This window comes from Populus alba, chromosome 8 (assembly GCF_005239225.2).
Source record: "Populus alba chromosome 8, ASM523922v2, whole genome shotgun sequence".
Taxonomy (NCBI): Eukaryota; Viridiplantae; Streptophyta; class Magnoliopsida; order Malpighiales; family Salicaceae; genus Populus; species Populus alba.
The window spans coordinates 884,945-898,801 of NC_133291.1; the positions used below are offsets into that span (position 1 = coordinate 884,945).

A 13,857-nucleotide genomic window follows, 5' to 3' on the forward strand; every position below is an offset into this window, starting at 1 on the left:
GTAGTAAATTCGAGGAAGATTTGCAGGAATTGTATGAATGTTTCCTCTCGTAATTCCTTCCCACAAAGCTTATCGATTAAGAAAAGGGATTAAAAAGGTTTTGTTATTTCTGTAATTTTAAATTCGAGCTTTATAATTTTTAAAATAATAATTATAATTAAAAATTTAGATATATGATCATTAATTTCAAGATCCGTAAGATTAGTTAATATGTTTACAAATTGATTCAAATAATTACATTAATAATAATAATAATAATAATAAATCATCCAAAGTTTTTTTATTGTTTTCTAACACAATTTAAACCGATAACATTAAGTTGTTATAATAATTTTACATAACACTGGATAATGATAATCATGTGGTAATCAATCAATTATTAGTCTCGGATTTATTATTTTATAATTATAGAAAAATCCTCGTTTCACTACTCGGTGAATGTTATCTCCCTCCATCTTCAATTGTTCACCTTCCATGATTGATATCTAGTTAAATATAAATTTATTAAATTTTTTTAATGCACTCAGTTTATGTGAGGATTGTATTCTTGAAAAATAAGATTTCTCTATGAAAATATCTAGTATTATTTAACACGTCATAAAAATACCTTTCACCGTCAGGGAAAAAAAAAAGTCTTAAGTTAACGCCTGAACTAAAAACTTTAAGGGCAAACATTAGGAAAATTTAAAGGCTTTGGTAGTAGAAACTGAACATTGAAGAATTATACGGATTGAAATAAAATATAATCTAGCTATTTTCATAGAGAAATCTTATTTTCTTGTAAGGCAGGGGTAAAATAGTAAATTCCTTATACACAGCACAGTAAATTATGAGTTAATACGGGGTAAAAGTCCGATTTTTAGCTTTATATATAATAGTCTGATTTTTAGCTTTATATATAATAATGAATTCTGAAAAATCAAACAGAAAGATAAAATAAAATAAAAAAACATCAACATCTCTCTAGCACACCTCTCAACGGCTCAAGGTCAAGTCTTGCACTCCCAGCAAAGTCCAGGTTCCCCCTTAATCTCTCTTCCTTACTTCATCTTGATTTGGATCAGATTTTTTACGACAAGAGTAAAATTCATTCCTTTTTTTTGTAATTAATTAGATTACCAAAACCTGTCATTTAAACCGACCCAAGCTGTTTAATTTTGCAATCAATTCTCAGAATCTCTTATAGATTCTGTTTGCATTACTTCTGTTTGGTTGCCGGGAAAATCAAGGAAAATTGGGAGGAAAATCTTTAGTTAATGCATGCATCGACTCTTTATCTTCTTCACATGGAAAACCTAAATATGGGTTTCGAAGTTTCTGTTGTTGGATTCCGAATTCCTTTGATTTCCTTGCTCTTTGTCTTGTTTTCTTTCTTTCTTTGTAACCAAAGAGATGATTAGGGTTGAATTTCTGTGAATTGATATTTGTTTTAGCTTGCTTTCGCTTGAGATTTGATGGATACTTTGTTTTCTTTCTAAATCTGAGGTTTTGTTTACTGTTGGAGCTGTATTTGTGGCAATCTAAATATGTTTGATACTTTAATTTTATGGTTAATCTATAATCATAGACTAATTTGTGAGCTGGGTTTTTGTTTTTTCGACTATTTATTATCTTGACGAGAATTTTGTGTTTTGGTGCTGAGGTTTGAAAATTGTCTGATTTTTGGATTCTTGACTTTTTTTTGTCAGGTTCATATTATTTTTGAGGATCCTGAGGTGAAGGGAAACGATAATTTTAAGGATGAGTAGTCAGAGAGGCTTGATATATAGTTTCGTGGCAAAGGGAAATGTGGTTTTAGCAGAGCACACTTCATATTCAGGGAACTTCAGTACCGTTGCTGTTCAGTGTTTACAGAAGCTCCCTTCCAATAGCAGCAAGTACACATACTCTTGTGATGGGCACACGTTTAACTTCCTCATTGATAATGGATTTGGTAATGTTTTGTTCTTGTTGACTGTTGATTTAGAGTTTAGGTTCTTGTCATAGGGAAATGTGTGCTGAAGGTTTTTGTGCTGGGTTTGCAGTTTTTCTTGCAGTTGCAGATGAATCGGCTGGGAGGGGTTTGCCTTTTGTATTTCTTGAACGAGTGAAGGATGATTTTAAACAGCGGTATAGCGCCAGTATTAAAAATGAGGCACACCCACTAGCTGATGACGATGATGACGACGACTTGTTTGAAGACCGCTTTAGCGTTGCCTACAATCTTGACAGGGAGTTTGGGTGTGTGGTTCTGTTTATGTTAAATTTTAAGGTTTCTGTTGTTACATGTTGCATTAACTTTTGATATCCTGTTCTGCTTAACAGGCCAAGACTAAAGGAGCATATGCAGTACTGCTTGAACCATCCAGAAGAGATCAGTAAGCTATCCAAGTTAAAGGCTCAGATCACGGAGGTCAAGGGGATTATGATGGACAACATTGAAAAGGTACACGTTTCATGTTTTGTTGAGAGTAATGTTGGTGATAAACCAATTTATGTTTAGCATTAAAGTCAAAATATACTTTCTGCTACATAATTTCTCACCATCATATTAATTTGGAGATTTCAGCATGAATGGATGCTGTTTTCTTTTCTTTTCTTTTTTCTGTAACAACAAGTGGATGCTGTTGACTCTGGTTCCTTATGCGTTTACCACCAGTATGTTAGTGTGAATGTATTCTTCTTCTCTTTCTTTTGGTTGGTGATGGGAGGGATGTGGAAGGTGTAAAATTGCTTCTTATCACTCCATTTGCTTGCTACTTGGTTGATTCTGGACATCAAGGTGTATGAGTAATGTCTGCTCATCTGATAGAATGTCAAGAATAAAGTGAAGCTTTCAGGTAGTCACCTTAATATGACTCCACTCAATCTACTCCACTTCTGGAGTGTGTTCTCTCAGCGTAAGCCATTGAGGATCATGAATATTATCCCCACACATGAAAACAATCTTCATCACTTCTCTAGTCATTGACAGATGGGCAATTGGTGATTATTGACAAGGGACTCATTAGAGATAAACCATCATTTCTCCGATGTTTTAGCACACCGTATCATGTTATTGATCGATAGGGCTGAGCATGCCATGAATTCACTGGTTAATCTGGTGATCAATAAAGGCAACTTTGTTGGTTACTTAATGGTATCGCTTTCACCTTGAAATTCAAGCATAGATTCCTTACCTGGAGATCAGTGATGTTACCAGACAAAATATCTGGTTTGATGTTTGTGGATGGGAATTTTATGTTTGGAAGCATCAATTTACCTTGTATAGCTGACATGCAACATAGGAGTTGGGCATATTTGGCTGAGATTGACAACTGCAGTTGCTACTATCATGTGATTGATATTACACTGTTGCAAGTTGAGTGGTTTGGAGTTGGTCAAGTTTGTTCATCACTTGAAACAAGTTAAACTACTGCTATAACTTATACACAAGGCTGGTTGATTTATATTATGTGCAGTGAACTGAGATTGTTTAAATTTAATCTTACGCCAATCTGCAAAGTGATTAACAAGTTTTTGTTGAATATAGTGGCTAATTTAGTGAATTGCAGGTTCTGGACCGTGGAGAGAGGATTGAACTTCTGGTAGATAAAACAGAAAACCTCCAGTTCCAGGTACATACCTTTCATTGGTTACCTCTGAGTGCCATTTTGGGGGACCTTGTAACAGTTTGCTTGTGTCCTTGCAATACAGGCTGACAGCTTCCAGAGGCAAGGAAGGCAATTGCGACGCAAGATGTGGCTTCAGAATCTCCAAATGAAGTTGATGGTGGGAGGGGGAGTCCTTGTCGTAATTCTGATCCTGTGGTTTGTTGCTTGTGGAGGTTTCAAATGTTAGACTGCTAGGGTAGCAAGATGGCTAATGTAGTAGCATTTGCAGTTTGCTTTTTATTCTGTTGTACAGTGGTGCTTGAATGTGGAGACTACTCCCGGAATTTAGATCTACCCTTTCAACATTGTAATTAAATATCTGCACTTGATAATCGTTCTGTATTTCTGTTGATATCACTTCTTTCTGTAGAAGTTGTGGCCTAACTGAATGAATAATTCTTTGAACTTAAATTGTTCGCCACATATTGCCAATTGAAATCTTGAATAAATGAAAAACAGGTATTCATAAATTGAAAAAAGAAAGTTATTTTATCTTCTAAAAGCCAGGATTTAAAATGCTATATCAGCGAAAGCTACTTGGTTGAGTAGATGATTTTTTTACCGTGGTTGGGAAAAACATAAGCTACCATGAAGAGAAGACAGGTATTTAATCTTGAATTATCTTCTAAACCTTAATAGTCTATGTTACTAAACACTAAACTTGTTGTTTGAAACTCAAGTTAACGTAGCAGCATGAATGTCTCTGATAAACTAGAGTGAGGCTAATTTTTGTCTCTCTTTATTTGAGAGGCTGTTTGTCTTGCTTGAGTGGCAAGGTGTTGGGGTAATTTTTCAAGGTTTGTCTTGTTTGGGAGTGTAAGTTTATGTCTCTCTCTCATGGAAGATGAGGAAGAACTTGTATTGGAAAATGTAGACTCCGATACAACAGTACAATCTTAAGATTTGTGCCTTGCCGGACGCTTCCTCACAGACAGATATATCAATTTTAATGCTACGAGGAACAAAGTGACAAGTCTTTGGCGTCCAGGCAGGGGTATGTGCACTAGGGAACTCAGCGACAGCAAGTACTTGATTCAATTTTTTCACAGTGTGAATATGAAAAGGGTTCTTGAGGGGGCTCCCTGGACGTTTGAAAATCATTTGCTTTTGTTACATCGACTTGTTGAAGGTGATGTCCCAAGTCAAATCCCTGTTAACCATGTTGATTTTTGGGTCCATATTCATGAGCTTCCAGTGGGTTACATGTCCTAAGGTTTAGGCAAGCAACCGGTTACTTCATCGGTACCTTTGTTGATTATGATACCATCAACAACAATGGAGCTCGGAGGACGTGAGGATTAGGGTCACAATTGATGTTCACCACCCTTTGAAGAAAATACGCAAGGGAGAAGGCTCCTGGTATATGGTCCAATTCAAATATGAAAGACTTGGTCATGCAGATTGATTTTGTGAGCATTTGTTTGAGATGCATGAGAGGGAGGTTAGGAGGGATTGGGGGGCATGGTTAAGGGCGTCGGAAAGGAGAAGCTCCGGCCAGGATGGTGGTCGATGGCTGCGGGAGGGTAACGAATCTGTAACTGCCACGTTATTCCAGCCTCCTAATCAATCACAGCACATTAATGAGGAAGCTGTTACAGACGGTTACAAAATGAATTCCGAAAGGTGTACTCCATTTGCAGGGCCTTCTTTCTCTGATCAAGAGGTTGGGGTTCCAAGTGATAACAATTCGATATTGGCAAGGCATGTGGATCAGGCCTTCCAGCAACCATGAGTGTTCTTAGTTGGAACTGTCGTGGGCTTGGAAACCCACGGGCAGTTCAGGCTCCAAAAGAGCTTATTACTTCCAAAAAACCTGATATTGTGTCCCTGTCAGAAATGTTAGTTCGCAGTAGCAGGGTTGATTTTCTTAGAACTGGAACAAATTAGGAGGGTTGTTTTAGTGTTGATAGATTGGGGAGAGAGGGTGGTTTGACTGTGTTTTGGAAGAATAGCAGCAGGGTTTCACTGTCGGGGTTTTCTCAAAATCATGTGGACTTAATTATTTCAGAAGAGGATTTGTTTGAATGGAGATTTACTGGATTCTATGGGTTACCTGCTCGCAGCAGACGAAGGGGTCCTGGAATATTTTGCGGCGTGCATTCATCCGAAGATCAGATTTGTCATGGCTATGTATGGGTGATTTTAATGACCTCCAGAGTGTTGATGACAAGAGGGGACTCCATGATCATCCCCATGCTTTGATTCAGGGCTATCGTGTGGCCATTGAGGAGTGTCAACTTACAGGCATTCCATTATTGGCGTTTCCTTTTACCTGGGAAAGGGGGAGAGGCACGGATCATTGGGTCCAAGAGCGATTGGACAGAGCTATGGGTACAGGTCCTTGGTTACACCATTTTACGAATACAGAGCTTCACAATCTGACAGCTTCAATTTCGGATCATAATCCACTCCTTTTGGTGTACAGGAAACAATGTATATACCGAAAGCATATCAGATTTAGGTTCGAAAATGCATGGATTCGAGAACCTGAGCTAGGAGGGATGATTAGGAAAGCTTGGGATGACACTGCTGGCGAAAGAGTTCTACAAAGATTCAGTGTATGTACTCAAAGACTTTCTGACTAGGGGGGCACCCTACGAAGAAATTTAAAGCTCAGATTGTGGAATGCCATGACAACCTTCCACATTTAAGACAATTTGATGATGAGGATTCAATTTCGGCTTATGCTAGATGCCGCGATCAATTAGCAACTCGACTCTCCTAGCTCAAGAGGAGGCATATTGGAGGCAGCGAGCAAAGCAACTATGGTTGAAGGAGGGAGGGTGATTTGAATACAGAGTATTTCCATGAGATGGCTTCTAGTAAAAGAAAGTGCAAAACGTTGATTACGCTGATTAATGATGCGGGTGAGGTGTTTGATGAGATGGAAGGGATGAACAAGGTTGTGTTGGGGTATTTTCTCCAACTGTTCGATAAAACTCCTGACTCAAAATCACCTTTGCTAGATTATATTCAGCTGCACACAATGAATCATTGCTGGCTCCAGTACAAGATGAAATAAAAAGAGCTGTTTTCTAGGTGAAACCTTGCTTGTATCTATTGAGGATTATTACAGAGATAAATTAACTGGTTGCTGAATTAAAATTTCAATTTTAGTATTAGTTTTATCTGTACAAGAAAAACATTTTTATTTACAGTTTTAAAAAGAATAAATTTTAAAAAATACATGTCCGTTAAAATTAATATGAGATAGATTTTTATAGGTAAAATAAATAAAAAGATTATTTTATCTTTTATATAATCAAAACGTAAAACTCAATTACATATCAGTTTAGTGCAAAACGTAAACTTTAGTATAAAAAGAAAAAAATACTTGGCTAAACAAATCATTTTTTCATCTTGGTTGTATAAAAAATATAAGGTACCGTAATTGCAATTGGTATTGAAGAAAAAAAAGTATTTAATTTTGAATTATTTTTAAAATTTTAATAGGCTATGTTACTTGTGCTACCTACCTATCTTATGTTTCTTTTTTTATAAAAAGTAAAATTATAATAATATTTTCGATTGTTCATCAAATAGATTTTAAGTTTCATTTTCAAATTATTTTAAATATACATCTCTCATATTAATATTTTAAGTTTCATTTTCAAATTATTTTAAATATACATCTCTCATATTAATTTGATTAAATAATATTTTTTTGGTGACGTAACACTATGCGTCTCTGTCATGTTGGAAGTATAATTGTGATTGTTTTTTAAGGTGTGTTTTACTCAAAAAAATATCAAAATAATGTTTTTTATTTTTTAAAAATTATTTTTTATATCAGCACATCAAAATAATATAAAAAAAACCAAAAAATATATTAATTTAAAGTAAAGAAAAAAATAAAAAATTTTAAATTTTTTCCAAAACACTTTTAAAACGCAAAAACAAATTTAAAAAATAAAAAAATGCCTAAAAAATCACTAACACCCGCTTTTTTTTTTATTTTTATGACAAGGCAATCCAAAAGCTATTAAAAAGCTACCAGATTATGTAAGATAGCAGAGATAATTTTAAAGTATGAATTTATTTGTTTGGGCACGAATATTTTTTATTGGTACTCTCAGAAATATGAGAAGCTTTATCTACTTGTGAAATATTTGATGGAAAAATTAGTTGAACTGTTATAATTAGTCAATTTTTCAGGAGTTTAAGGTTCTTTTCTTCCGGAAAAAAAAAAATAATCTCATCATTACAGTTATTATACCCAATTCAAATCGAGCCCGATCTAATACATGAATTGAATTATTTAATTAAATTAACGTTTTTATTTTGAAAAAAAAATATTAAGATAATAAACAAAATAAAGTTATTTTGAATAAGAATTTTAAAAGTTAGTTGGCCGGATCACTCTAATTTGGTTGGTTGGATGAGTCAAAGTAAACCCGGTCGGGCTCTATATATATATATATATATATATATATATGAATGAGCCACGGTTGACAAGGATGCATCACGTAAAAAGCAGACCACACAAATTCTGTTAGAGGATGCAGGTAGAAGAAATAAAACTCAGAAGAGGACGGGCAGCCAGTAAAGTTAAAATGCCTGTGCACGTCATGAACGGTGAAAGAATCCCTGTCTTGTCATCGCAGGGCTCTTAAATAGCTGGAGCATGTATGGTACATCGAGATTCTTCGATCCATGCTTTGGAATTTCAGGTTGGAAATTGTTTATCAATTAATATAATCTTTTTTATAAAAAATTATTCTTAATATTAACCCATTCAAATAATCAGAATATATATATATATAAAATAATTTTAAATAAAAAAAAACATGATTTTAACAAGGATCATGAACACTGTCAAAGTAGTTGAAAGATCCTTTTCTCTGATGGGGGCGAATAGAGGGTTATCTAGGTGGTCTGGTTTCTTGATGCCTGTTGCCTCTGTATTCCTCAAGAAACATGGTTCCAATCTATGCCACATATAACGGATCTTTACGGAACCACCGCATACATTCCATTTGGCCATCAACTTTACGAGAAAGCTGCGGTGAGGTTGAAGTTGTATTTTATTTTAATTATAATTTCTAAAGTGTTTTTTTGTTAATTTATACACACTATATATAATTTTATATAAATCTTACTTTTCAAAACATTAGTTAAAAAAATATAATTCATGGTTATTTTCTGAAACCGTAACTGCAGCAACGTGAAACTCACACGCGGCGTTGAAGATTTTTATCACATGGCACAAATCATTGCGCAATGTGGTGATGGTTAGCCCGGTGTTGGGAGTGTCCCATCAATCAAAAACCCATCATTCAAATCATAAAAAAGGAGTGGTTCAGTGATAAAAACACGTCCCAGAATCTTTTTGCGAGCACCACAAAATTCGCTTAATGATTCCGTGTGGCAACCCTGGAGTTCAGAAGAGATCTCGAGCTGTCAAGAAATGGCCACTCCTGTAAGATGATGATGATGATGATGATGATGGTGATGATGATGTGTACAGCACACTCTTGCTTGGTTGATTTGTAAACTAGATCGCCAGGCTGTCGAGCGGGCATCACCCTCATCTAGCATGATGGTCTTGCATCATTTCTAGAGTAGTTTACTCTGATTTGAAATTGATTTCCATTCACAAAATAAAGAAAAAAAAAAAGAAAAAATAATAATCTGTCCTTTCTGCTTGTCTCGATAAAGAAATCGGCTTTTATAGGGCATGCTAGGGGGTGTTCGCTGTGTCAATCTTGAAATATTTTTCTAAAACATGATTGGCGCAATTTGTATTTGGTAAAAAAAAAAAGGGGAAGAATAAAATTAAAAAAATATAAAATCTTATATAATTTATTATAGAGTTATAAGAATATATTAGCTGTTAGAGTAAGTCATAAGCCTGTAACTATGGTGTTATTATCGATAAAAACAGAGGTATAGTGGTCTACTTCAAATTAAAAAAAAATTAGAGGAAATTAAACAAGAAAAATTAATTTTTAAATCTTAATCACTTAAAAGATGTTAGATTCTTCTCTCATTAAGGGATCACATTCTCTAGCTTTTAAAATACGTGATGTTTTTTCATGAATTTCAAAATCATTAAATATTTATATAATCATTAATTTTATTTAATTTTTTATATATTAAATATCCCCTCAGTATAACTAATAATAACATCAATTTCTGCTTGTCTCGATAAAGAAATCGGCTTTTATAGGGCATGCTAGGGGGTGTTTTTTGTGTCAATCTTGAAATATTTTTCTAAAACATGAGTGGCGCAATTTGTATTTGGTAAAAAAATAAATTTATAATGAAATTTAAAAAATATAAAATTTTATATAGTTTATTCATAGCAATCCTTGTAATATGATAGAGTTATAAGAATGTATAAGCTGTTAGAGTGAGTTATAATCCTACAACTATAGTGTTGTTATCGATAAAAACGATAAAAACAAAGATATAGTGGTCTATTTAAAATTAAGAAAAAAATTAGGGGAAATTAAGTAGGAAAAATTATTTTTAAAATGTTAATCACTAAAAAAGTTAGATTCTTCTTGCATTTCGGTGAACGGGATCACATTCTCTAACTTAAAAAAAACGTGAAGTCTTCTCATAAATTTTGGGATTATTGAAGGTTTAAATTATCATTAATTTCAGGGTTCGTGGAATTAATTAAGGTACATACAAACTAGCTCAAACATTAATATTAATAATAAAAAAAAGTTGACGTCGAGGGTCATTTTTTTAATTACAAAAACAATCACAAATATTTTTTACATTAAAAACATTTTTTTGGGGTGGGGGTGAAATTTTTCATACACTAAATTTCCCCTTAGTATAACTAATAATAACATCAATTTCTTTAACTAATAATAACGTGACCTTTTTATATATATATATATATATATATATATATATATATATATATATATATATATATATATATATATATAAACTAGCAAATTAAAACTTCCAATTAATTAAATTTAATTATCAATCATCAAAACGAGCATCAATTTCTAAACACCAAAAACATTCAGAATCAAAGCTTTTGAAACGTAAATGATTTGATAGCATGGACAAGCGTGAGAGCATGCTCCTCCCAAGCATTTTAATCAACTTTGAGGTTGCTTTACAGACATGACAAAACATCGAAGAGGACTTGTTACTGATCATGTTTTCTTTGTTTTCTTCTCTCCCTGACTCATCAACCCCATGCATGTCATCGAAAGCTCCACGAGGATTGTTCTTTCCTCGACGAACCACAGAAACGGATCCCGTCTTACATATCACCTTGATTTATAAAAAAATCTGATCAATTATAGCCTCCTTGATTGGCAAAAAGCAAAAGGGCTGCCTGGAGGACGTAAATTCCTCCTTGTCAACATCAATAACATGCAAAGTCCACGCAAGAAACAACACCCCACCGTGGAAAACAAGAACACAACGTCGACGGTGAAGGGATCCCGGCCTAACTAGGTTCCGGTTGATTGTTTTTCCCGTAGAAATTATAATTCATAAAATTTTGAGTTGTTTTTGTTTCACGTTAATTTTATTTTTTTTGAAACGTCAATAAATTTTAAAAAATTAAAAAAATTATTTCAATATATTTTTAAAAAAACACTCCTAAAACCAACAGTTAATAACATTGCCATTTTAATTTATATTTATTCATGACTTGGTAGTAGTTGGGTGCATGAGATCTTTATTCCCTTGGCGATGGCATCGTCTTCATCGAGTCAGCAAATCAAGAGAGTGAAAAGGGTTCATGGATGTAGACAGATAAATTTTAACGAATAAATTTAACGAATATACAAATCAAGAGAGTGAAAAGGGTTCATGTATGTAGACAAAGATAAAATATAACGAATTTTTATACGAATATACACATGAAATAAATGAATTCTTATCGTCATGTTTTCATGTAAAATTCATTAATTTTTATTCATCACGTGTAACACAGGAACACGTTGAACTGCAAACAATCATTGATGGATTTGCCTTGCTGATTTGGGGATTAGAGCCAATATAAAGACTGTGTTTAGTAAAAAAAAAGAAAAAAGAGACGGAAAGTAAAATTTTATTCTCTAATAACAAGAAGCAGAGAAAAATATACCTCTACTTTCTCCGTCTCTCTTTTTTCCTTTTTCTTTTTCACGGGAGAGAGTAGCTAAAACTACATCTCTTACACTCCGAGCATATATCACAGCCCATTAAAAAGTGAGATGAGGAGTGCATGAATGTAGTCTTCCTCCTTTATACTGATAACGACAAGACCTTGTTGGATGCACACAAATAGTACGCAACTGTCATAAAATCTTAGCACAGAGGCCACCAAGATGATGAATAAAGGGCCATTTTAACAAGAAGGAAAGATTCATCGCATGACTTTTACATGAGGCCTCCGATCGAGTCCTCTAACCAGACAAGGGCACATTCGTCACCAGATATCAATATGAAAAGAGCTTAGTCCTTCGGTTTCTTGTGCTTTCATATATAGCCTGATTTAGTGCGTAGCCAGCATGGTTCGACCTGTGAGCAGAGGCGTGCCCAAGCCACCAAGCCAAAGAAAGCAAGGTCTCTCATTTACGGAAGGTTATGGCATGCATTGCACACAGCTAGCCTGCTTTAACTGGCAATATTGAGTGCATATGCATATTGCTTATCATAAGTTCATGAATTAGACCTACCATAATTGTATAGCGCATTTATTTCTTGCATAATCCACGTTGAATAGAAATTAAATAACTATTAAATCTAACAACAATATATGCCACACACAGTACTATTATATGCCACAGTACTCTTGCTTGGCGACAACAGAAAACAAAAACAACAGGTCTGCTAAGAAGTAACAGCACAACCATGAAGAACAAGAACACAAAGGAGATCGACAAGGCCTATTCAACGGTGCCATAGATCTCTTCCTCCTCTTCCATGTCGGAGCTTTCATCGTCTGAAATGACAAAGGCAAGCCTCAAGCGCCCACCTGAGCGGTTAGCACGCAGAATGTCCCCTGGAGGGATTTTTATCTCCTCGAGAACAAGGGTATCGTTTAAATCATTATAGTAGAGATAACTATAAGGCATACCCTTAATAAATAATTCCAAGGAAGAGATTGGAGGAGGAAATACTCCCTCTTTTTTGGTTGGATTCCCAAAAACTACTTCCTTTTTTGTTTCCACGTTCATGATCTCCTCTGTCTGATCATCAGAACTGGCTTCACTCTGCACATCAGAATGATTAAACAAACACCATGAAGGTGAAGAAGACGAATATGGTAATGCTGCATCAAAAGAGTTGGAGGAGGATAGAGGGCTCTCTTCAAGAGAAAGGTCAACAAATCCACCGGCGACATTATCAACATTGGAGGTTTCTTTGGGGTTTGAAAAAAGTGAATCAGCCCATGTTGCAGGTGTGGATTGATGAGACCTCATGAGGATAGATCTTGGGGGTGATGGGGACTTCAACATGTCCTTGAGACAGGCGGAACTATTGCCCTCCATGGCTAAAACTGACAGGCAAGCTAGAAAGTTGATAAAAACAGGAAAGTAGTGAAGAAACATGGAATCACTAAAGGCTAGGGACTAGTTATAGGCAGAGAAACACGCATGAGTGCCAAATCCCTTTCAAGATGGGACAAAGCAAATGCAAAAAAACAGGGCAAAGGAAGGCGAGAAATATTCTTAATTTAAAATACCAGCACGATACCATTGTCATACCATAAAAAACCAGCAAAACTAATTTTGAGATAAAAAATGGTTTCCAGTTCCTTTCTTTCTCTGTGTGCATTGCTCCACTCTATGCGGTATATATTGATTACCATCTGTGTTTTTGTTTTGTAGCATTTCCCACTGCCCGTTTCTGCCTATTAATTATTGCGTCACCTTAAATTGTTTTTTCTCTTCACAATTACCTTCCTAGTAAAGAATCACACGATCCACATATTTCCTATATAAAAGAACGAATGAGAATGGATATTTATGTATTTGTTTTTTTTTGGATACTAAGTGTGTCAAGGATTTATTTTTAATTTAATTTTTTTTATCACCGAATATTAATTTTTTTTAACTCAAATATATTTTTAAAGTACTTTTAAAACTTGAATATTAATATGAGGTGTAATTTAACTGGTCAGAGTCTTACTTTGCTTCTTAAAAATCACTAGTTCAAGTTTCATAGATTATATAGCTACTGAAAACTTATATAATTATTAATTTTAAAACTCGTAAAAATAGTTAAAATACATGTAAGCCGGACTGAATATCTACAT

General features: G+C 34.4%; 1 protein-coding gene across 2 annotated transcripts; it reads left to right on the forward strand.

Moving 5' to 3' along the window:
* The first annotated feature begins 863 nt into the window (after positions 1–863).
* LOC118045175 (vesicle-associated membrane protein 727) lies at positions 864–3,984 on the forward strand. Of its 2 annotated transcripts, none has more exons than XM_035053730.2 (6): positions 864–1,018; positions 1,689–1,933; positions 2,025–2,220; positions 2,305–2,425; positions 3,534–3,596; positions 3,676–3,984. In XM_035053730.2, the coding sequence occupies exons 2-6, from the start codon at positions 1,741–1,743 to the stop codon at positions 3,817–3,819; spliced, it is 717 nt and encodes a 238-aa protein (XP_034909621.1). In that variant the 5' UTR covers positions 864–1,018; positions 1,689–1,740; the 3' UTR covers positions 3,820–3,984. The 2 variants fall into 2 exon arrangements, with proteins under 2 accessions (XP_034909621.1, XP_034909622.1); XM_035053731.2 differs by having other exon boundaries at positions 941–1,080.
* Positions 3,985–13,857: the final 9,873 nt, after the last annotated feature.